The sequence below is a fragment of the Dreissena polymorpha genome, chromosome 4 (assembly GCF_020536995.1).
Source record: "Dreissena polymorpha isolate Duluth1 chromosome 4, UMN_Dpol_1.0, whole genome shotgun sequence".
Lineage (NCBI taxonomy): Eukaryota > Metazoa > Mollusca > Bivalvia > Myida > Dreissenidae > Dreissena > Dreissena polymorpha.
Window position 1 is genome coordinate 48,531,539 of NC_068358.1, and position 26,177 is coordinate 48,557,715.

Below are 26,177 nucleotides of genomic sequence, written 5' to 3' on the forward strand. Positions count from 1 at the left end.
GGATCAGAAACTAGATAAACAGGTGTAACAATTTGTGTCCATGAACTCAGGTGAGCTTGTAAAGGTCATAATGTCCCTTATGTTTTTGTTGTTTTGGGTAGTTTTATTTCCATAATATGCTAGTTTACAGTTTGACATTTTACTATTAATTTTGATTGTATGATTTCAAATTTTGTTTTTGCAGGATGAAATGGACAGGCAAAAACAGCGTGAACCACTGCTTGCTGATGCAGAGGCACCCCCTGAGAGCCCTAAAATACCAGAGGCCGCCGTGAAGTTTGGTTGGATCAAAGGAGTCTTGGTATGTTTTCTTGTTGTTATGATGTCAATTTCAATACTGATCATCAACTAGACTTTTGTAGCTATTTTGAGCTTACCGGAGCGCAACATGTTCAGGGTGAGCTTTTGTGATCGCCTTTTGTCCATCTTGCATCATACAGGTGTCTACATTTGCCTTAAGAATTTCATGAAAGATGGCAAGATTATTTGTCCCAATGATACAGTGATAATTTTTCATTTTTAACCAATGAGTTTTTAAAGTGAATATGTGCTGAAACAATGAGCTTTTTCCAAAAACAATGAGCTTTTTGGGTTTTCAAATTATTAATAAAAAAACTTGAAACATCAACGAATGATTTCCGAGTGTGTTATAACTAAAAACACATAACATTAACACCGAGTTGCTAGTTCAATTCTTTGAATAGAGCCATTTAAGCAAAAACTTGTTCGAAATAGTAGATGTAATTGCCTCCTTGAAGCTCTCGGATGATGCTACATGTTTATTACTTTCGGCAATTCCAAATGCAGCCTTCAAAGTTAATTGATCTTGACAGGGTTTTAATTTTTTGGGGTGGCATTTTGACAGTTCAGAAAGCGAAAGTGGATGCAAACGTTTTGATGGTTTTACGTCAACCTTATGGTTCAGGCACAAAGCAGAGAACCAGTATGAAACGCAGATACGAATGACGTAGTATGATGTAGTACACATATAGCCGGCGTTACAGTAAAAATCAACTTTTGTGTTCCGATAAAATGTGGAAATATTCGAGCTGTGTTAGGTACATGTATAGAAAAGTATCTTTCTTGAGAATCAATGAGCTCTTTTTGACGCAGATATTTTTGTCTCTTGCGCTTTTGGTAATTTTAATGCGCAAATAACTAAAACGCACATGAAAAATTATCACTGATGATATCTTGGCAGAGTTTGAATTGTGTCTTCTTCATTATGTATGAAGTATACTTACATGTACCCCAGGTACGGTAAATATACTAATACGTACCTCAGGGTTCTCAATAACTTTTGAGCCTACAGGCCCAAATGTGAAACCAACAGGCCTACTAGGGGGGTCCGGGAGGCATGCTCCCCCTGAAAATTTTAAAATTTAGCACTTGATTTCCTGCATTTCGGGCCATTTTATGGCTATTTTAGAGGTCAACCAGGCACTTAAATTTGAGCATTTTTGTGTGCATTTTATGAATTTTAGCTTTTTTTAACTTAATAAAGATAAATGGAAAGAGCTCTTTATTACTTTTGTAAAATTTTAACTCAACATGTGATGAACAGAACGTCAATATATTTTACTGCTTTTTGACCGATTCCAATATGCGCCTTTTCATTGTTGTTGTTGTAATGCGATAAGGGAGATAATGAATCGACGTCTTTGCTTAATAGCAAATAGTAACCAAATTACAGAAAAGACACGCAAATTTCGAAAAATTCAATTGACGATTTTCCAAATCTGAGCGAATTTCAACCGGCCAAAATCTTATTTCAAGCGGCTGATTTGGCCAGCGGCCAGCTCTTATTGAGAACCCTGGTACCCGAAAATTTTGACGCTAAATAGGTGGATGTCGGCTATTTTTTTACATTAATAATGTTCACATTTATGTCAATATTCTGTTAAATGGCCTCTATATAATCAAAACTCGTACTCAAAAAGCAAGTTGATGCAGTTTTTTTAAAAGAAAAGTTTGTTGAAGATAAACAATATCATTATCCAGTTATCGGAAGCACGTTTTACAACATCGGATTTTGGGGGGGAATACAACTGGGGTACAGTCTAATATCGACTGGGTACGTTTAAGTATTTTTACCGTACCCAGGGTACATGTAAGTATACTTAAGAGTACCTGGGGTACATGTAAGTAGTACCCAAGCAAACAATGACCAATCGAACCCCAGATGGGTTGCATATAGCAGTGGTACGATTTGTCCATCTTGCGTATCTGGAGTTGTATCCTTTACACTTTTAGATATTTACATAATGTGTTTGTGTGTGTCCACCTGCACGACTAACTGATCAAATTCGAGTTTTGTTCAGGTTCATTGATTTTTGGAAAAGTTACCGGCTTTGGATTTAGAATTTTCGTCTAAAATTATGCAGCATGTACAATGTCTGTCATTTGCATGGAAAGCGTGGCTGTATTGATTGTTTTATAAACACACATACATCACATCACGGTCAGGTGACTTACGCATGTTTAGTGGGAGTTTTTATGTCCCCCACCACTATAGTGGGGGACATATTGTTTTTGCCCTGTCTGTTGGTTTGTTTGTTGGTTTGTTTGTTTGCCCCAACTTTAACATTTGCCATAACCAGGGTTGGCACCAATCGACCGCCCCCGGTTTTAACTGGCGGTTTTTACCGGTTAAAACCGCCCCGGTCAATACTCCCGAAGTGGTCATTACTGGTCAATACTGGTCAATTGAACTTTACCCCCAATTGTAATTTATATTCCATGCCTAATTAAACAATATTGATAATATAAATTAAACAGACATGTTGCCAATAATGTCTTAAGCTATTAATACCCACTATTTTATACCTGTAAATGCAATTTGTAGGCCAATCTCTCAAAATTTTGCAAATAAGTCAAAGTTGGTCAATTGGATTTTTCTGGTCGATTGAACTTTTTTTCAATTCTAATGAATTATGATGCTCAGATAATTCTGTGCTTGATTCAACAAGAACCTGTAAATTACTGTGTATGCGTTGTTCCTCATACCCCACTGTCCCCACAGTCTTCTAACAGTCTTCTCACCTATACAGGTTGGGGCACCCAAAACTTATAATAGGGCCTTAAATGGCACCTTTTTGACACAATCCTTACTTGTCATGTATTCTTGCATTGATTTCTTTAAATACTTTTTAAACAAAATAGTGTAAAAAACTTTTTTTTATTGATATAAGAATATAAAAACATAATAAGAAATAATTATTAAAAGAAAAAAATAATTGAAAAGAAGAGTAGACCCACAATTGGAAAACATTATTTGTTGGCAAAATCAAGAACTTTGATTGTTTATTCATTTGAATACCAATTGAACTTTTTAATATGAAAGGGAAAAAAACCTCTTAATACAGAAAGGAAACAAGTTAGAAGTAACTATTAAATTAATAGTAAGTACAATGTAATCTTCTTTTGTGTGAGTGCTATGAAATAGCCGAAGGGCAGATTTGCTTAATTGTCAATATCAGAGACATAACACTGCATGCATTTTATTACCAACTAAGAGGCCAGATTTATAACCCTAGAATACACAAGAGTTCTGTTTGTCCATCTGCTTATCAAATAGATATATCAATAGATAAGTGAAATGCAATGGTACCTACAATAGTACTTTAGTAACAGATGTGATACACTGAGATAAAGATATTGCCTTAGTCCTTATGTATTTGAGGCTGTTTCCATAAATAATAAAGAAGTAACTTTTTACAGCTTTAAAGATTTTTTTTACAAAAAATAACTCAGCAAAAAGTTTATCAATTACAGAATAATTATTGATTTAATATAAAATGGCTCCTTTGTAATGTTTAAATGCTACAATTTTCAATCGACCAGTAATGACCAGTAAAGACCAGTAATGACCAGTATTGACCGGTTTTAACCGGGTATTGACCGCCGGCCCGGTCAATACTCAATTGACCGGTCAATATGCCAACCCTGGCCATAACGTTTGCAATATTGAAGATAGCAACTTGATATTTGGCATGCATGTGTATCTCATGGAGCTGCATATTTTGAGTGGTGATAGGTCAAGGTCAAGGTCATCCTTCAAGGTCAAAGGTCAAATATATGGGTCAAAATCACTCATTTAATGTCACTTTTGCAATATTGAAGCTAGCAACTTGATATTTGACATGCATGTGTATCTCATGGAGCTGCACATTTTGAGTGGTGAAAGGTCAAGGTCATCCTTCAAGGTCAAAGGTCATATATATGGGGACATAGTGTTTCACAAACACATCACTTGTTCATCAAATCTTTTAATAGCCACTTATGCCGAAATTCATTTTATACTAAAATACAAAAAATTGGGTTAATGAAATTCTTGGGCACTTTTATCGTCAATATTTACAAGAGTTTGCTTTTTAGCTCACCTGATTGCTCAGGTGAGCTTTTCTGACCGGTCTTTGTCAGTAGTACTTCCGTTCGTCTGTCCGTCCGTTTACATTTGCTCGTAAACACTCTAGAGGCCACATTTGTTGTCCCATCTTCATGAAACTTGGTCAGAAGCTTTGCCCCAATAAAATCTCGGCCGAGTTCGAAACTGGGTTGTGCCGGGTCAAAAACTAGGTCACTAGGTCAAAAAAAAGAAAAACCTTGTAAACACTGTAGAAGTCACATTTTTGTTAAATCTTCATGTTCAAAAGTGGTTCCGGTCTGTTGAAAAACATTTGGCCGCCAGTGGGCGGGGCAGTTTTCCTTATTTGGCTATAGAGAAACGTTGTAAACACTGTAGAAGTCACAATTTTTTGCCCAATCATCATGAAAGATGGTCAAAACATTGATTTAATTGATATCTCGGACGAGTTCTAAAATGGTCCAGATCGGTGAAAAAACATGGCCGCCAGTGGGCGGGGCATTTTTCTTTATATGTATATAGTGGCAGTTTTACCTATTTGGCTATAGAGAAACCTTGTAAACACTCTCAAGTCACAATTTTTGTCCAATCATCATGAAAGTTGGTCAAAACATTAGTTTTATTGATATCTCGGACGAGTTCGAAAATGGTCCAGATCGGTGAAAAAACATGGCCGCCAGTGGGCGGGGCATTTCTCTTTATATGTATATAGGGGCAGTTTTCCCTATTTGGCTATAGAGAAACCTTGTTAACACTCAAGAAGTCACAATTTTTGCCTAATCATCATGAAAGTTGGTCAAAACATTGGTTTTATTGATATCTTGGACAAGTTCGATAATGGTTTGGATCGGTGAAAAAACATGGCCGCCAGTGGACGGGGCATTTTTCTCTATATGTATATAGTGAAAACATGTTAACACTCTAGAAGTAACATTTTTGGCCCAATTTTCATGAAATTTGGTCAGAACATTTGTTTCTTTGATACGAGAGTTGAGTTCAAAAATGTTTTCGGTCAAACCTTGTGATCGAACACTGTGGAAGTCACATTTTTATGCCCCCCTTCGAAGAAGAGGGGGTATATTGTTTTGCTCATGTCGGTCTGTATGTCTGTCCACCAGATGGTTTCCGAATGATAAGTCAAGAACGCTTAGACCTAGGATCTAAAAACTTCAAAGGTACATTGATCATGACTCGCAGATGACCCCTATTGATTTTGAGGTCACTAGGTCAAAGGTCAAGGTCACGGTGACCTGAAATAGTAAAATGGTTTCTGGATGGTAACTCAAGAACGCTTATGCCTAGGATCATGAAACTTCATAGGTACATTGATCGTGACTCACAGATGACCCCTATTGATTTTCAGGTCACTAGATCAAAGGTCAAGGTCACGGTGACCCGAAACAGTAAAATGGTTTCCAGATGAAAGCTCAAGAACGCTTATGCCTAAGGTCATGAAAGTTCATAGGTACATTGATCATGACTTGCAGATGACCCCTATTGATTTTCAGGTCAAAGGTCAAGGTCAAGGTGACCCGAAATAGTAAAGTGGTTTCAAAATGATAACTCAAGGACGCTTATGCTTAGGATCATGAAACTTCATAGGTACATTGATCATGACTTGCAGATGACCCCTAATGATTTTCAGGTCACTAGGTCAAAGGTCAAGGTCATGGTGACTCAACTTAGAAAAATGGTTTCCGGATGATAACTTGAGAACGATTACGCCTAGGATCATGAAACTTCATAGATACATTGAGGTAACCCAAAATAGTAAAATTGTTTTACTCAAGAACGCTTATGCCTAGGATGATGAAACTTCATAGGTACATTGATCATGACTCGCAGATGACCCCTATTGATTTTCAGGTCACTAGGTCAAAGGTCAAGGTCACGGTGTTTCAACTTAGAAAAATGGTTTCCAGATGATAACTCAAGAAGGCCTATGCCAAGGATCATGAAACTTCATAGGTACATTGATCATGACTTGCAGATGACCAGTATTGACTTTCAGGTCACTTGGTCAAGGTCACAGTTACATGACACAGTAAAATGGTTTTTGGATGATAACTCAAGAAAGCTTACGCCTAGGATCATGAAACAATATAATGGTCAAGTTGATAGAATTTTCTTATTAAATCAATCAAAAATGGAATTTATCATGTAGATGTTTTGAACACCTTATAACTTTGTTATCCATCTGACATGTGTGCATTATAATCATTGCATCTTTTAAGCTCACCTGAATGCTCAGGTGAGCTTTTGTGACCGGTCTTTGTCCGTCGTCTGTCCGTCCGTCCACATTTGTTCGTAAACACTCTAGAGGCCACATTTATTGTCCTATATGTATATAGTAAAAACATGTGAACACTCTAAAAGTCACATTTTTGGCCCAATTTTCATGAAATTTGGTCAGAACATTTGTTTCCTTGATATGAGCGTAGAGTTAAAAAATGGTTCTGGTCAGTTCAAGGCTGCCGGGGGGGGCAGTTTTCCTTATTTGGCTATAGAGAAACCTTGTAAACACTCTAGAAGTCACAATTTTTGCCCAATCATCATGAAAGTTGGTCAAAACATTGGTTTTATTGATATCTCGGACGAGTTCGAAAATGGTCCAGATCGGTGAAAAACATGGCTGCCAGTGGGCGGGGCATTTTTGCCTATATGTATATAGTGAAAACATGTGAACACTCTAGAAGTCACATTTTGGCCCAATTTTCATGAAATTTGGTCAGAAAATTTGTTTCTTTGATATGAGAGTTGAGTTTGAAAATGGTTCCGGTCAGTTGAATAACATGGCCGGCAGGGGGGGGGGGCAGTTTTCTTATATTTATATAAAAGCTTGTGAACGCTCTAGAAGTCACATTTTTTGCCCAATCATCATGAAACTTGGTGAAAAGATTGGTTTTATATATATCACATAATTATTGCCATAATTATTGCCCTTAGATTGTCCAAATTTTCATTATATTATACAAAATCCTTGTAAACACTAGAGGTCACAATTTTGTTTCAGATTTTATGAATCTTGGTCATAATATTTTTTTTTGTAAGCAAAGTTTGATGTTTGGTAAGGGGGGGGGGGGGTCAACTCAAAATATAGGCCACCAGGTCAAATCTTACAAAAATAAAAATCACTCCATATGCCAGAGTTTTGGTTCAATAATTATGAAACTTGACCAGGATGTTTGTCTGGACAATATCTAGGTCCAGTTTGATGTTTGGTAAAGATTGAATGAACTGACTCCTCTCAGGTGAGCGAACTAGGGCCATCTTGGCCCTCTTGTTAAAATCAGGGGGTCTCGCGAGTGGGCGAAATGGGCGATGTCTTCGCCCAATTAATCTTAACTTCGCACATTAATTTCATGAAGGCGAAGTGACTTCTCCTCTTTTTATGCCCCCCTTCGAAGAAGAGGGGGTATATTGCTTTGCTCATGTCGGTCTGTCGGTCGGTCTGTCGCTCCGTCCACCAGGTGGTTGTCAGACGATAACTCAAGAACGCTTGGGCCTAGGATCATAAAACTTCATAGGTACATTGATCATGACTCGCAGATGACCCCTATTGATTTTGAGGTCACTAGGTCAAAGGTCAAGGTCACGGTGACCTGAAATAGTAAAATGGTTTTTGAATGATAACTCAAGAACGCATACGCCTAGGATCATGAAACTTCATGGGTAGATTGATCATGACTTGCAGATGACCCCTATTGATTTTGAGGTCACTAGGTCAGAGGTCAAGGTCACGGTGACCCGAAATAGTAAAATGGTTTCCGGATTATAACTCAAGAACGCATACGCCTAGGATCATGAAACTTCATGGGTAGATTGATCATGACTTGCAGATGACCCCTATTGATTTTGAGGTCACTACGTCAGAGGTCAAGGTCACGGTGACCCGAAATAGTAAAATGGTTTCCGGATTATAACTCAAGAACGCATACGCCTAGGATCATGAAACTTCATGGGTAGATTGATCATGACTCGCAGATGACCCCTATTGATTTTGAGGTCACTAGGTCAAAGGTCAAGGTCACGGTGACCTGAAATAGTAAAATGGTTTTCCGATAATAACTCAAGAACGCATACCCCTAGGATCATGAAACTTCATAGGTAGATTGATCATGACTTGCAGATGACCCCTATTGATTTTGAGGTCACAAGGTCAAAGGTCAAGGTCACGGTGATCCGAAATAGTAAAATGATTTTCGGATGATAACTCAATAACGCTTTTGCCTCGGATCATGACACTTCATAGGTACATTGATCGTGACCCGCAGATGACCCCTATTGATTTTCAGGTAACTAGGTCAAAGGTCAAGGTCACAGTGACAAAAATCGTATTCACACAATGGCTGCCACTACAACGGACAGCCCATATGGGGGGCATGCATGTTTTACAAACAGCCCTTGTTAATGATTTACTTTGTGCCAGACATTGACTGATTAAAATCAATTTGCTGTGGAAAATTGACACAGGAGGATTCTCAGCCATAAGTTGCCCCATTTACAGGTCATGCAAAGTTGAACATTCAAAAGAACGGTCTGGAGCTATTACACTGCTTAAATTGTTAATAGATGATGCCTTGATTACACTACGCGACCCGTGATTTTTGCCTAATTTGCAAAGTCAAGGCGGGCATTTTGCTTTTTGGGTGGAAAATCACCGCGATTTCATGTGACTCGTCACTCCGACGTCGCGCGAGAGCAAGATAATCTTCGCGCTAAATCCCCTCAATGTTGTGGTTATTCGCTGCGATTCGCCGCAATTCGTCGTGATCACAGTGACAACGATGACTCGCCAATTCATGCATAGAAACCGAATCGTATCGATAACTTTAAACATGTACATAACGCTTCTAATGTTCACAATTATCCGATAATCCAACATCAAAAAAATAATCTTGAACATTTATGTCGAAAAATATGTTTGAGAATTTCATTAAAACAACCATATGACTACGCCATTTTTCAGAAGTGTAAAAACTACAGCGCATAATGTGGGACACAGCTTTCATTGGACGAGCGTATTTAAATTTAGATTGATACAATACGATCTTACTAAAAAAAAGTTTTATTGCGTCATACGCCTTCATGTAAAAAACGTTTTCCTCCTGGAAATTGTGCTATTAATGCATGATATTATCAGTACATTTTTTTCACACGTAAAGCGTTGTAACAAATTAATATACAATTCAAAACAAATAAGTATAAATGTTCCGTTAAATTCCCAAATGAGAATAAACATTTATAATCCGAAACACACTTCTGATGTTTTAATGTTAACACGACGTTTACAAATGCTTTCATTATAGTCACCATGTATATTTCCCGACAAAAGAGCGCGAAATATATGCGGCAATGTACAAGGTCAAGGTATAGGAGTGTGAAAGTATTGATTTTTTATACAAACTGCGTAGCGCAGAGAACATTGAATTCTGTTGATTTCGGTTAAATGTTTCTTTGGTATTTTTAAAACAGTTATATCGCCAACAATTTGATATTTCTTTTAAAGTCAATTCAAATCAAACACGCCGTATCCGTATCGTTACTGATAGAAGTAAAACATAATACCTTGACTTGTATAGTTTTTTTGTTGTGAGAGACCATCTGAGTAAACGCCGAAAAATATATCCAAACTGTTATTTTTTGTCAATGCCCTTTGATCCATTATCGCACTTAATTGGCAGCGCCATCCTGTTGTTTCTGTGATTGTCACATCTTTTCACAGTTTGAACACGTACAAAGAGTGCCAATTAGACACTTGAACAAACACTATCACCCGCTGGACAGTACACACTAAATAATCAAATGTTGAGGGTTTTTTGTTTTTGGCGTGAAAACCCAGAGAAATGTATGTACATTATACATCATCATAAATTTATTGAACTCTGCGAACGCTAAGTGCTACGTTTATATACTCGTGTTTTTTTTCAGCAAAACAAACACAATGTTTAACGATGTCATAATTACATGTACTTAAAAATAGAACAGTAATGTATTTCCGATTTCCGGCTTATCAAGCATTGTGAATATATGTACAACGCTCGGAAAGTAACGCGAGTATTCAACACGAGTTATCCGCATTGGAGCCTTAAACAGAAAATAAATAAGTATAGCATATTTTAGTCCAAATAATTAGATGTAATCTACCGATTACATTTACCCTGTAAAGGGATCTTTTCACGCTTTGGTAAATTGACAAAATTGAAAAAAGTTGTTTCAGATTCGTAAGTTTTCGTTTTAGTTATGATATTTGTGAGGAAACAGTAATACTGAACATTAACCATGCTCTAATATAGCCAGTTATATGCATCTTTTGACGATTTTAAAACCTAAAAATTATAAAGCGTTGCAACGCGAAACGATTGCATAATTTGGAGAGTTCTGTTTTTGTCGTTAAATTTTGTGAAACTACGAAGATTGCTTATATAAGGTATAAAATACGTCAAGAATGTGTACTTGGCGGAATAGCTCAGTAGGCTAAAGCGTTTTTACTTCAGGACTCTGGCAGGACTCCAGGGGTCACTGGTTCGAAACCTGCTCCGGGCAATGTTCTTTTCCTTTTTTGAATTTTTTTCTTGATTTTTTACTGGAGCTTTTATGATCCAATGTTTACATTTATCAGTATAAAGAATTTAATGACTAAGTTAAAAAAATGCCAAAATCTGTGAAAAGGCCCCTTTAAATGAAAGTGTTACTTAAACAATTTTCCGTGTCTTAAGGTGCGAATATTTTGCTAAACACTGTTAAAAAAAGGGCTACACGTTATAATTCTTAATGAAATGCAAAAATAAGTATTAACATAATTAATAACGTCAATAAACACACACGGTAAGATCAAAGTTTAAATGGAAAACTTATATCATATTTCTCGTAAATTACCAAATTATTAGTTTCGTCGAAATCAAATAACATGTAGAGAAACAAGGTATTTATAACCGACCAATGACGAAACACTATGCAACTTTCAATTTACACGGTGCTACGCTACATGTATATTGCAACAATATGGAATTTGAACAGTGGTAGTGTATTCGAGCCTGGAATATAATTGATTGTTAGTTTTAATAAACATTCTGCTAATGCAATTAGTTAAATAATGTTTACATGTTATGTTAAATAATTATTGCATGATCATTCTTCTGCGCTGTTATATTAATTTGGAGCCATTAAAGCTTCATACATTACTTCATCACGTTCATGTCGGAACGGGAGTATTTTAGCTAATACGCCCATTGCATACAACAACAACAAAAGCTTTATTATTGCAATGTATAATGTAAGTGTATACATATATGTTACATGTACATGTAATGTAGTGTAACCCTTAATGTAAATCTCTTAAAAAGGTGAACCACGGCGGTTCGCGGTGATTTGCGGTGATTCGCGCTGATTGCGTAACAGCGAGATACATCGCGCGACGGTCGCCGAGACATCACCCAAATTTTCTTGTCGCTCGGAATCACCGCAATTTGTCACGTTGCATCGATTCCGGTGATGCGAGAATCGCGGCAAAAATCACGGGTCGCGTAGTGTAATTGCCTTGTGCTGGCTACCAATAACTATGATTCAGCAAAGTTAAATGGCAGGGACTATCCTACGAGCTACTAGAGCAATAATTTCGCTCTAACGCCCGTGATATCGCCCTACGAGCCCAGAAAAGGGAAGATCAAGTCTCCCGATTTTTTTAGTAAACAAGACCAGAAAAGCGAAAATCAAGCCGTCCAATTATTATTGCCAATGCGTGCTACCGCCCGCAGGCGATTAGCAAGTTTATTGTTTGTCTAACGGTTACACAATTGTGCCCCCCGCACGGATCGTTAATTGACCGTGACAAAGCAGTCCCTTAATTTTGGTTCCTATAACAACACACTCGTGCCTCTTCGCGCGTGCCGCAAGTTGTCTTATAATAACGTGATAATTGTTTGACCTTCCGATAATTGCAGTTTTTTCGCAAATGGCATGGTTAAAGAAAGTCGGCAAAAATAATTAAAGAAAAACAAAATTGATCAAAGGTCTATTAATTACGTAGATCCACGATTAAGTCCAGCGAGTTTTGTCAGTTTGTTAATCCACAGATAATTACGAGTTTTAAACATCCGTCTGATATAAACTGGAATCACATTCATTTTTTATATTAACAAATCATAATACTACACATATACATTGAGAAAATTTTTTCCTCAATTAGATATAATTTATCCGAGTATGAATTAAATTGCTACATTATAACCTTCGACATTGCAAATGGCGGACGTATTGTAACATTCAACCCGCGTTCAATTCATAGCTGGCGATTCAAATTACAAGTATTGGTGATTAAATAATGGATGAAGCATTAACTGGATTTAACAAACATTTGATAAGGTTTGTTAAACCAGATAACAACAAGGAAAAATTGGATTATTAAAGTTAAACAGGTAAGGCATTCTTAAGTGTACATATTTCGGACGTGTATAGTATTCGGATAAACAGTAATAGATATACTAGATGTTCTATGATTTACGATTGTGTTTTATTACAAAAGCAGTCATAGGGATGATGGTAATATAATGACGATAAATGTGATGAAAAGGGGCTACCGGTACATATCTTAAATTACTAAAATAGATAGTAGATTTCAATGAGAATTAATTGTTATTTACAAATACGCATAGTATAATGATAGAAATAATAAAAGTTGTGAAATGAACATGTTTTGTTTTTGATATTGTTCGCACAAACGTCTCCCTGATTTCCCAAACTTCTCCCTGTTTCGGAAAAAAGGAGAAGTCACTTCTCCCTATTTTTAAGGCCTAGGATAGTCCCTGTAAATGGTCCATTAAAACAATACTCAAGAATGATCAAATGGAAAGAGGTAACCTAGCATTGGCAATACATATGGGGCTCGTTTACAGGTCTTATTTGTTATCTCTGCTGTAAAATGAGATTTTAAATGAATTTTTATGTCCCCCACTATAATAGTGGGGGACATATTGTTTTTGCCCTGTCTGTCTGTTGGTCTGTTGGTCCGTTGGTCTGTCTGTCTGTTTGCGCCAACTTTAACATTTTGCAATAACTTTTGCTATATTGAAGATAGCAACTTTATATTTGGCATGCATGTGTATCTCATGAAGCTGCACATTTTGAGTGGTGAAAGGTCAAGGTCAAGGTCATCATCATTCAAGGTCAGAGGTCAAATATATGTGGCCAAAATCGCTCATTTTATGAATACTTTTGCAATATTGAAGATAGCAACTTGATATTTGGCATGCATGTGTATCTCATGGAGCTGCACATTTTGAGTGGTGAAAGGTCAAGGTCAAGGTCATCCTTCAAGGTCAGAGGTTAAATATATGTGGCCCAAATGGCTTATTTTATAAATACTTTTGCAATATTGAAGATAGCAACTTGATATTTGGCATGCATGTGCATCTCATGGAGCTGCACATTTTGAGTGGTGAAAGGCTAAGGTCAAGGTCATCCTTCAAGGTCAGAGGTCAAATATATGTGGCCCAAATCGCTTATTTTATGAATACATTTGCAATATTGAAGATAGCAACTTGATATTTGGCATTTATGTGTATCTCATGGAGCTGCACATTTTGAGTGGTGAAAGGTCAAGGTCAAGGTCATCCTTCACAAGGTCAAGGTCATCCTTCAAGGTCAAACATCATATAGGGGGACACTGTGTTTCACAAACACATGTTGTTAATTGAAAGCAAATATTTGTAACAAAATATAATTTGATTTAATGTTGAATTGCTTAAAATTTACAAGGAAGTAAAACGATTTTGAACATTTCTAGTTTTGTTACAATTGAAGTTTTAATTGATACACCTGTACAGGAAAAAAAATATGTTATAAGTACCATCATAATTTACAATCAATGACAAAGAAGAACGAGAGCGCCGATGGCGCTGAAAGCATAGTTGAAAGATACAGGGAAGTTGCTGCTGAAGTAAATGTTTAGGTCAAAATATACTAAATAGTTTCCTTATATGTTTCGATGTAAAAGCGACAAATTTGAGCGAAAATAAATACAACATTTTGCACATAGAGTCCCCCATAACCATACCTTTTCTTGACGGGCATTCTTAGCTGAATCGATTAAAGCAATAAAAAAGATATGTCATGTTCAAACCAAAAAAGAATTCGACTCAAATCAAAATTGACTGTTTTTGCGCCTTTTTTTCGGCCGTTTTCTAGTGGATTGTAACCTTTTGCAGTGCCATTTTTTACTTTAATCTCCAACTTTATCCTATTTCAGGGATTTAGTAGTGAACACCTATGCTTACCCTATCAATATCTCCAAACGATAAATCCAGAACAACAGTCTAAAGTGTATATCATGCCTTCGAGGAAAATATGATGATTTGTTTAGAAAGTACAGCCCTTCATGACTCGATTATTTAGTATATTGTAACCTTGACGATTGCTGACATCACGAGTCGCCCCCCCCCCCCCTTGTTACCAAAGTGTTCTATTTTTAGAAACGGGAATTCCAAATAGTGACGAATATGAATGGTTACAAAATGACATAACTATGAAAATATATACGTAGAATTACATTATTTCACGCATACCATTATGCAACCATCCGTTTTCTTTTCCGACTTGATACATTTACAGCTTTCCATTTAATATTTTACAGACAAAACACTCGTCCAGAATTCGCGCAAATCCATTAAATCCGATGCCACATTTAAACCGTTAGCTCTACTCGTAACGTTAATTTCTGGCTCAAAGTAAATCATTTTAACTTCAATTAATACATCTCTATTACTTTCAAACTCTACTTCATCAAATCCATAGAAAGGCAGGTCAGAATCCATGTCATAAATCAGAAAGCATTCATCGTACTCCGCCATTTTTTACACATTTTCAAAGAATAAAAGTGCTTTATGCCCCACTTCCTGCTGAGAATATGTTTTAATTTCTATTTATAATTAACCGATGAAATGTTACATATCCTTAAACCAGGGCCTTATGAATTCAGTTATGTAAACATTTGACCTCTCACAGAACAGTAAACAAAGGAAATAGAAATTAGGTGTGAGGTCACTATCAACAAGAACAGAATTGTTTTACGAACAAAATTTGTTTTAGTTTCTAAGAAGGTTTTGTCACGTAAAACGGTCTTAGAAAAATTCACTTAAAACGGTGTAAGCAATATTCTTGGAAGAAAACGTTAGAAAAACGTTTCAAAAAAAAAAACTGTAAGAATTACCATATACTAAATTAAATAGATATTTTGTCTGATTTTTGATCAGGTAAGGCTTCATAATGGTCAACCGATCGATGAGGGTTTTCGAAATGTCGTATATACCATAAGCATAGGTGCGTTGCACCTATGCTAAAAATGTAGGTTTTATACACATGTCTTATTATAAATGAAATGCAGCCTTTTGAAATCCACCATCCATTCCATGTCTCTATTATAGACATTTATTTATGCAGTTATGAGGCTTACCAGTTATTACATATATAATATGTGAATTAAGTGTTAAATATATTAATTAAACTCAGTTTAATACATCAATAACACAACATTAACACTTAAGTGTGTGTGTTTGTATTTGTAAATGTTGTCCCCAAAAGTGCGAAATGAGAGTTGTTTCTGATAAATGATAATTGACATGGTGTAATGAGGGGTATAAAATAAGTGAAGAGTCGATTGAACGCTGAACAGAAACCATTTTATCTTTTAGTTGCCTCACTTGTCCCTAATTTTAGCTGATGGAGAACTCACTTCTCCCTCAAATTTCAACCTAGGCTGAGCCCTGAACCTTTCTTTTGAAGGAAAATATACGTAAAACTAAGAAATATGATGCAAATGTACCATTTCTCCAAAAGATGTTACCACTTTTCCCTATTTTGGCTTTAGGGAGAAGTGACTTCTCCCTAAATTTTGAGCCTAGCTAGACCCCTGAAAATATTATCAGAATTATCGGGTAATGAAAAGAAACTGGAAAAGTAGTAAGTATGCACTAATAGAGTCGGATTGATATGGATGTATTGGGGACTCGGTCGAGTCAGGATAATATTATCTATACTGAAAAAAGTTTTGAACAATACACATGTACTTAAAAAAAATAAATATCTTTATCAATTACTTTATAGTTGTTGTTTTGAAGAGTCATAGCGCACCAAATGACGTAATTGGCCTTTAAAATGTTTAAAAAAGTATGGAGGGGACAGTCCTCCCCACCCTATCGTTACTGGGGCGTCTGAAAAAATTCCTGTGGAAAGCACTTTGCTTTATGAGGCGAATAAATGTTTTGACAGTATAATGCATGAAATCCAAGAGGATTACAGCCGGTCGCCATCATCATTCTTTTAATTAACTGGCCAAGATTTTTGTGGCAATTACATGTACGTCAGGAGTCGTCTGCATAATTTAACTACAGGTATTGTATGCCTACATGTGCTGTTACTCATGAAACGTAGGCTCTTATTGGTCAATATTGATTGTCCAACACAAGGACGCTCCGCCTTTAGGCGGGCTTAAGTTTGGTAAAGCGAAACATGTAATTGACAGAGGATTGTAAATCCGCTACAAGTTTTGGCGAAGTAATTATCGCTGTGATCTTTGGAATGGCTAGTTGCAGAAACTGAAAAAATATTTGAAAAGTTCAGGCGCCCCCGCAGACTCTAATTTTGCTGTTTAATGGCCTGTGGAAAACCCTGGACTATACACAAACAGCTGCTTGTGATATGATTGGTCGTTAGCAGAATGCAATTAACAGTCCGAACATAGTTTGCAAGTGGTTGTGAAAATTTCAAGCTCTAAATAACCATGATCCGAAAATCAAGCGTTGCGACTATATAGATTTGGAATTTAAGGCACAGCGATGCTGCTGCGCTAAAACCCCAGGGGGAAAAAGCTTATTGTCAGGTGTCTTGTGTTGATTGGTCTAGATTTTCTTTCTTGTAATGGAAACAAGTCATTATTGGTTGACAATTTACAAATCTAAAACCACAGGATTTGACATTTATGATATGTTTCTTGTTGTTCAATCTTTGCCAATTAGTGTTTGTGTTTCGAAAAATCACTTTTGTCTGCTCTTCTCTTTAATTGAAAGAGCTGAGAGCCACAACTGAAAATCAGTCTTGTTTAGTCTGTAGGCACAAAAGTTGACTGCTTGGAAGCAAGACCCTAATTGCTACATTATTGTAACTTATTTTCGTTGACACAATATTACCACCCAGTTAACCTTTCAGTTAAAATTCCCTTGACATTCTTCTGTACCTGTGTCTGTCAAAAGGGAATAAACATTTATACATGCAATTCATCAACTGGCAAGTTAATGGTGATTTCCTTTTTTCATCCACATAAAGACGAGAGACAGTTATAAAGATGATGCTGATTGATCACATTCAATCAATGGCATTTCCAATATGGATTGAGGCATAAGTATTATGAATAACATTCAGGAATTCTTGCATGATTTATGACTTTTTATTTCCTAGATAAGGACAGTAATTGGGTTAATTTGTTTTATGGCATTTAATTGAATCATTTATATGTTATTAAATATTATTACTTCTTTTGTACTTTTTCCTTTTTTTGTTTTCTTTATAGACCTATGCTTCTATTTTTCTATAGATCTTTACTTCAATGCAGTCTATGTTGTGTTACCATATCAATACCTAATGAACTTATACAGTCTCTGATATCCAGGTTAACAGAAAATTATCACAGCCATGAGCCCACCATCAATTTTTTCTGTACAAGTAGCTAATCAGCCTGGAATCGATAACTTTCTATGAAGAATGTTTACCTTCTAAAGTGGTTGTGATCTTTTAATTAATCTGACAAAATATAGATTATTAGGCATCAAGACAACAATACCAATCTTTATAATTTTATGGGAAATAAAAGGTTAATGCAGTACCCAAGAATAACAAGCAACTGCTATTAATTTGCCACAAAGTTGTTTTATATACTCAGGTATATTTTGCTCCAGACCAGCCTGCGCAGTGTGGAGTGGAGCTACCCTGTTCACTTTAAAGGCATGTAAGGCTTTGTCGTCTCATTAGCCGATAGGGTATCTCCCAACCAGCTCTTGGAAATATGTAGCTTCGCTGGCCGCATGTAGTATAAGACCAATTGTCTAATTACATGGCTCATTTGGTTATCATGAAATTTAACAAGCCATTTCTTTTCCAATGTTTAAATATGCAGTTGTAGTCTATTGTTTTGAATACTATAGGTCAGTTTGACCTTTCTTATCTAGTCATTTACAGTATTGAAATATTTGCTGTGGTCAGAGGTCAAGTGAGGTGGATTATAATTTGCAGGAAATTGTTTGGAGATTTTTGTATTGTTGATAATTGTCATTAGAATTTAATGAACTCAATGTCAAACAGCAATATTTAGAATAGCTTTAAGTAATTATAATAACAATTTTTTGTTTATGAATCTGTTTGTATATCAAAAGAAGCCAAGCTCTGTCACAAGCAGTCATCTTATTGAAAATGTATTAAATTCCTGCTTGATTTACATCAATACACTGCATCTCTCTTCTCATCTACATACAATGATGTCTTTCTGGAGAACTGAGATAGCTTGTGACATCAAAGCAGTCTGTACATATGGCCTGTACATAAGCAGAGTTTAAGCAGTACAATTTTTAAAAAGGTTAATTCTTGTTCAATACCGCTTTACTGCTCTCTGGTTTCTGGGAGAATCAGGCTTAATGCATATGTAGGGACAAAAGTTTCTGCATAGTTAGGATTTTCATTTAGAAGATTTTTAGTTTAAAACTAAAAATTACACATCTATGGACATCTGGAGACAGAGATCAGTCAGCAAAATAATGTCAATTTATTGTCTCATCTTTATGAAACCTGTTCACAAGATTTTTCGCTATGATATCTTGGACAAGTTTGAAAATGGTTCCAGTTGGTTGAAAAACATGGCCGCCATTGGGCCGGGCATTTTTCCTTATATGGCTAAAGTAAAACCATGTTAACACCATAGAGGCCAAATTTATGGTCCGATCTTCATGAAACTTGGTCAGAACATACGTCCCAAAGACATTTTGATTGAGTTCCAAAATGATTCTGGTCTGTAGAAGAACATGGTCAGCAGGGGGCGGGGCATTTTGCCGCATTATGGCTATAGTGAAACCTTGTTAACACTCTAGAGGCCACATTTATTGTCCCATCTTCTTGAAACTTTGTCAGAAGATTTTTCCCAATGATATCTTGGATGAGTTTGTAAATAGTTCTGGTTGGTTGAGAAACATGGCCGCCAGGGGGCGGCGCAATTTTCCTTATATGGCTATAGTAAAAACATGTTAACACTCTAAAAGTCACATTTATTGTCCAATATTAATGACACTTGATCCAGAGGGGTTAATCACATGATAGTCAAGATGGTGACGATTATTTTTCGCCGTTTTATACCCTTTATTACTTCTGTTTATTTTGTAAATGACGCTCACTTTCCAGCCATATCAGTAACAAGGTGATTAGGGTTAATTTCGCAGGGCTCCCGCTGCCGTTCGCCAGATTCGCCAATGGCGAAAATTTAGCAAATTCGGCGAATAAAATAATCATTTGGCAAAAACGTCCGGCGATTAATTTTTGTCAGGAAAAAAATCGTTCGCCGTACGTTTTTGCCAAATGATTATTTTCCTGACAAATGCCATTCCAGATAGTAAACTGTTTCAGCTTTAGACTGTGCTTCAATACATCGCCGTATTATTGACCCGCAAAATTGATACGCAGTCTGCATTAACACCTGTCAGAAACCGGATATCGAGACAAAGGAAACTGACTGGTGTAACCGTTGATCTTATCGGCTTAAATAAACTATTACATCTGATTAAAGATTGCTGCCGATTTCAATCAATTTGAGTAAAAGCCGTTAGCAAATTATCAACTTAGTCACACAATGAACGTAAGTAAAGAAGTAAATAGTTGATTTTAATTTTAGAAATTCGTAATGTTTGTAATGATTAAAGGCTAAATGCGTTACAATTGTGAATGACGATACATGTAGATGAAGGGGTATAAAACCCTTGACATTTACAGCGAAAGTGTCGGAAATTGTGTCCTTTGGACTCTGACGAATCTAATGACCCGGTCTCAAAAAAAATCAAATCTGATAATAGATCATTTAAAGATGTTTGGCTTTCGGAATTTATGTGGTTAGATTATAATGCAAAATCAAAAATGATGTATTTCAAAATATGCATACAGTTTCAAAAATCAAATTCATTCACATCTGGGTGTAGTATGTTGAAAAAAGACAACATTTCAAAACACGAAAAATCAAAAGGTAATAAAAAAGAATGACAATCATTAATATTAAAATGTATATACATGAATATTTTTTATATTATTAATAATATATTAAAAATAACAATAATAATTTATGTTCATAATAAATATATATTGACACTTTTCAAAATGAGCTTTTTGTTTTGAAATTTAGCATATTTGATTTTGTTTATTTCAGATCACAAAGAGGCCTCACAAGCGTCTAGTCTGAAAACATCCATGACAAATGTGCAGGCTGCAGCAATATCCAAAAGTGAAGTGGCTGTAGTGTCGGCTATGACTAATGTGTACTTTGCTGCACAACTGTGTTATTTTTGTTATACACACATGATGATTATAGTAATAAACATATTAAAGCTTCTTTGTTTAGTTTCTTCTTTTACACTACTGTAGCCTATACTTACAACAGGCGGTTCCGAATGCTTTGCTAATACTTTGGCTACAGTTTCTAAAATTTGGCTACAAAAAATCAATTTGGCTAAAATGTTGGCTACAGAAATTTTTGGGCCAGGGGGAGGCCTGTTTTGTATTTAAATTCGCTTTATTTATCGACTTTACTCCGCGCAAATTTTCTTAGTGGAGCCCTAATTAGGTCATCCCGCTAAGAAATTTTGCACCGAGTAAAGTCGAGATATAGAGCGAATACTATGAAATAAAAGCCAGTAACTGTCTTCCTAATATGGCTGGAAAGTGAGCGGAATAAAAAAAATAATATAAGTAATACAGGGTATAAAACGACAAAAAATACCTGCCTCGACATGGACGTCGCCATCTTGTTTGTCACGTGATTACCCCCACTGTTGATCAGAACATTTGTTCTTATGATATCTTGAACGAGTTCAAAAAGTTTCTGTCAGTTGAAAATCATACCCGCCAGCAGTCGGGGAATTTATCCTAATATGGCTATAGTAAAACCTTGTTAGCACTCTTTAAGTTACATTTATAGTTCACTCTGCGTGAAACTTGGCCAGAACATTTGTTCTGATGATATCTTGGGGCTGCACTGAGCAGGTCAGCTCCTTTTTATCTCAGGTGAGCGACTTTGGGCTTTTCAGGTACTCTTGTTTTTTCAATACTTTGACTTGTTACTCACCATTATTTGTGGATACAGGGTCATATGATGATAATGCATGTTTTTTTTAATCTTTTTTTGTTCAAAGGAAGTTGTGGTTGCAATTGTTACAGAAATAATTGAAAAGTAAAATATGCATCCTGCCCTTACTAAAAAGTACTGAAGCAGGGCCCAATGAAACTTATGGAGATCGAGCTTTTGCTCTGACAACATTAACGTATATTTTATGTTATGAATGGCACAGACTTCTGGGGACATTATGTGATGGCTTTAAGGACTTTTCCTTGGAAGAAAATGATTGATTCTTTTCTATAAATATTTGTAATTACTAACTAGTTTTGACTAGTTCTTCCAGTCAGTTGCAGGTGTATTGTGTCACAGATTAAGCCATGTGGAATCTATACCAGTCTGGTACGGGGTTTTCAGAACCAATTGCGCAATGAAATAATGCAGATGCCATTTATTGACATTGCATTGCTCTCCTTGCTTGTAGATGCAACTTGCTTTGTGGTGGAAGTTTTTGTCTACTTTAATTAAGGCTTGAAGGTCTTCAATGTTGTTAATGTAATGCACCAAACACTCTGTTTTCTGTGATATGCCTACAAGCAAACAGATGAAACAACCAAATTTTTCTCCACTGCCAAAACAATGGCTTCAAGCACATTTCTAAGAAACTGTCACGTTAAAAAAATAGCTTCTGAATTCACAACATGTTTAAGGAAGAAAATAAAGGTGTACTCAATTTTGGCTTGTACTTTAATTTGTGGAACAAAATTGTATTTCATTAACCAATAGTGTCATAGGAAGATAGTTAAATTAAGATGGATTCTTAGTTGAATTGTTCTTGTGAACTAAATACTTAAATGCGTATTAAATAGAAATAGAAATATAAAAAGTGACTTGTTTTTGTAAATTTGGAAATGACATGGCTAACCGATTCAACCAGCCAATGGTGTCTACCTCATGCATGCCTTAATGCGTTAAGTGCCCAGAACCCAATAAACTCGAACAGAAGTAACCAAAGTTTACGACATATATAAACAACTGTGTATATTATTTCCAGATACGATGTCTCCTGAATATCTGGGGTGTGATGCTGTTCCGGCGGATGGCCTGGGTCACAGGGCAGGCAGGGATTGGCCTGGCTACTTTGATAGTTTTGCTGTCCACTGCAGTGACTGTGATAACCGCGCTGTCCATGTCCGCTATAGGAACAAATGGAACAGTGCGTGGAGGTAGGGTTGTAAGGATTGCGATTATAATCAAGGATCAGGCATTGGGGAAGGGTGTGGAATCAAGGCTGTATATTGTAGTTGTCCCCAATATGTATCACATTTATCATTGTGCACTATGTTACTTTGCCAGTTCTTTGCTCATTGTAAAATATTTTTACCATCTTGATTTTGGACAGGAAACTTCCTCAAGGAAATGTAACTTGGTATGTTTTGACCTATATGTTTCATACACAGTTCCAGCCATTTGTTTTTATGCCATGCCATGATAACAGCATATATTATTAACGCTTTCTGTGTGTGTGTGGATTTGTTGGTTTGTTTGTTTTTGTGTCCTGCTCATAACTTTGTTAAACATGATGGAATTGCAAAATTGGGCACAAATGATCATCATATCAAGGCAACCATAAGCGTGCAACAACCATGTTGCTCACTTCAAGGTCAGGGTTGAAGGAGACACTTGTAACTTGCAAAGATGTTATTTATGAACACACCTACATCACTTGACCTCATTTTGACCTTGACATGGACCTACTTTTGGACTTTGACTTATTCATATGGACCAATCAGTCAGTAGTTACAAGGCTTCCACCGAAGGGAACAGTGTTATTGAACCTGTTATTTAATATTTGGCATATCTCCTATATCTATGGAAGGATTTTCATGAACAGTTAATGGCATTTATCGTGAAAATGTGCAAACAGCATAAAACCAGATGCAAGTTACTTGCAGTCTGTTCAGGTTTTATGCTGTTTCCTGCTCATCAGTATCTAAGGGTTGGGAATAAAGCCTTTAAAATTTGAATCTAGTAAGAGAGGTATTTAATTAAAAATAACTTTCTATGGGGCTACAAATGCGTCAAAATACCTATCTAAGTGTTAAAGGGTTATAAGGTGTCTAGAAGTCAGAGTGGTTCAAAATCAAGGTCACCACTTCAACGTCACAATAGTATTGGCGAAGAATATAGCTGTCTCTTGGACTGCCTTGCAGTATCTGATAAAAAATTATTGTATTTCATTTTGCATGAAGTATAATAATTTAACAATCCAAAATATCTGTGTTTGCAGGCATGTAAATTATAAAATGGAAAAAATATTTAACCGTTTAAAAGCTTTGTTGAGAAGAGAACCTTGAGATCTTGAGATTGTAACACATTTAAAAAAAACACTGGTCATTTTAAGAAAGAAGGCATCAGTACTGTTATTGTCCTTGTATACACTTGAAATGCAGCGTTTAATATAAACTAGAACTTGTTGGGGGATGGCACCTATTATATAAGGTGATGATGTCAAACTGCAACCCCTTTGTTGCTGAGCAGTGTTTGAAAACTTATGTTGCACCATATAAGTGATGTAGGTGCTAAAATTTGTTATCAAATTAGATTTATGTAAGAAAAAAACTAGCTAAATTACATGATTGTCTTCACATAGATGAAAAAAAATCTTGTCTATAACTGTAAAAAATAAGAAATTCTTGTATCACCTTACAGAACTAGGGTCGGGCCAGTGTTCATCACCCTACTATTTCTCTTAGAAACTCTTTAAAGCATTTGTCAATGTCAGCTTACTGAGCATTTATTTCCATTGAAATAATATAATCATGATAAAGCCCTGAAGCAGTCCACTGGTCGATTTTGAACCATTCTCGATCATATACCCAGTGTTTGGTTCCTCTAACATATATTTATTCACAAGTAATCATACTGGAATTTGGGCTAGCTTGGATGAACTGCTAATTTCAATGTCTGTCTATGACGTCATCTGACATTATTATTTAGTATTCTTCTTTGTCTGAGTCTCATGAACTTACACAGTAGCAATCAAGGCATAGCTTAATCAGTTGTTTCTATATTGGTAAACAAAATGCTATTTTGGTATAACACTGGTACTGAGGAGGTTACACATCTTGTTTTGTTAGCACAAACATCACAAGTGTTATAGTAAACTTACTTTAAGATAATCCAAGATAAGTTTTTAGCGTGAAGCAAATGAAGTAAAACACATAATTATGAGCATATTATTTCATGTTGACTTGAGTTTTCTTTGGCTTCAATAAGCTGTTTAAGTATGACTGTTCTAGTACTGGATGATTTGACCATCAGACCACCATATACAGTGTTCGACACTAACAGGTGTCCGGATGTTTGAGATTCTTGAAAATTAGACTCAGACTCTTTGTTTTTGTGTCAAGGCAGTCTGTCAGACTCCTTCAAAAGCATCTTTGTATTATAAATAAAATACACTAGATTTAATCATTGTATTAACATGATTCAAATTTCAGAACTTTTGCGCATCTGAAAAATATGACACTCATCATTTTGCTTGAACGCATCAGCAAAAATTAAACCATATAAAATTATTAAGAGTGGTTCCTCGTCAAAGTCCCTATGTGTAGAAATAGGGGTAACTCAAAGCACAGGTGGTTAGCGTGTGGCTATGATATTAATTAGTGAAAACATCATTTTGAATGATAAATAATCATATTATAACGAAAAATTAACTTTTCTGAAAAAAAAAATTTCACTATCAAATATATATATAACAAGGTATGCAACTCAAAATCACCCCAAAACGGGGTGCATCGCTTTGAACAGCCATATCTTCATCAATTGTGCAGCGATTTTCACGATCTCGGTCTAATTCAACGCAGAAATGAATTTCCTTTCTGGAAATGTATATGTCTTGCAATATTTTTACAAATGCTGGGTCAACTTTTAAGAAATAACACGATACACAACACGCATGACCCAGTTGACAGTGATCATGTATTCTTTATGAATGAAATCTCCAGTCGTAAAGACACACCTCCGCATTGGACCAATGAAATCACTCGTATGTTTAAAATGTCAGTTAGTTGAAATGTATGTAAACAAAGGTTTCAAACGGCGCTGGACAGTTAGTCTTGATGCAGAATGTAACGACAAGAACGGTAATAATGTTTTTTCATACGTTTTATTGAATTATGGTATCGAACTACATGAACTTTGTAGGGAAGTTGCCCTTTACTCCGTGAAGATTTCAGTCTTAAAGACAGCATGATCACTGTCAACTGGGTCATGCGTGTTGTGTATCGTGTTATTTCTTAAAAGTTGACCCAGCATTTGTTAAAATATTGCAAGACATATACATTTCCAGAAAGGAAATTCATTTCTGCGTTGAATAAGACCGAGATCGTGAAAATCGCTGCAAAATTTATGAAGATATGGCTGTTCAAAGCGATGCACCCCGTTTTGGGCTGA

The 26,177-nt window shown here is 36.0% G+C and overlaps 1 protein-coding gene across 2 annotated transcripts in view; it reads left to right on the top strand.

Moving 5' to 3' along the window:
* LOC127878151 (solute carrier family 12 member 2-like) overlaps positions 1–26,177 on the top strand; it is a 116,093-nt gene that overhangs the window by 2,895 nt on the left and 87,021 nt on the right. For both annotated transcript variants that reach the window (XM_052424596.1, XM_052424598.1), the window contains exons 2-3: positions 185–301; positions 22,771–22,942. In XM_052424596.1, the coding sequence (XP_052280556.1) occupies positions 185–301; positions 22,771–22,942 (289 nt within the window). The remainder of the gene's footprint in view (positions 1–184; positions 302–22,770; positions 22,943–26,177) is intronic.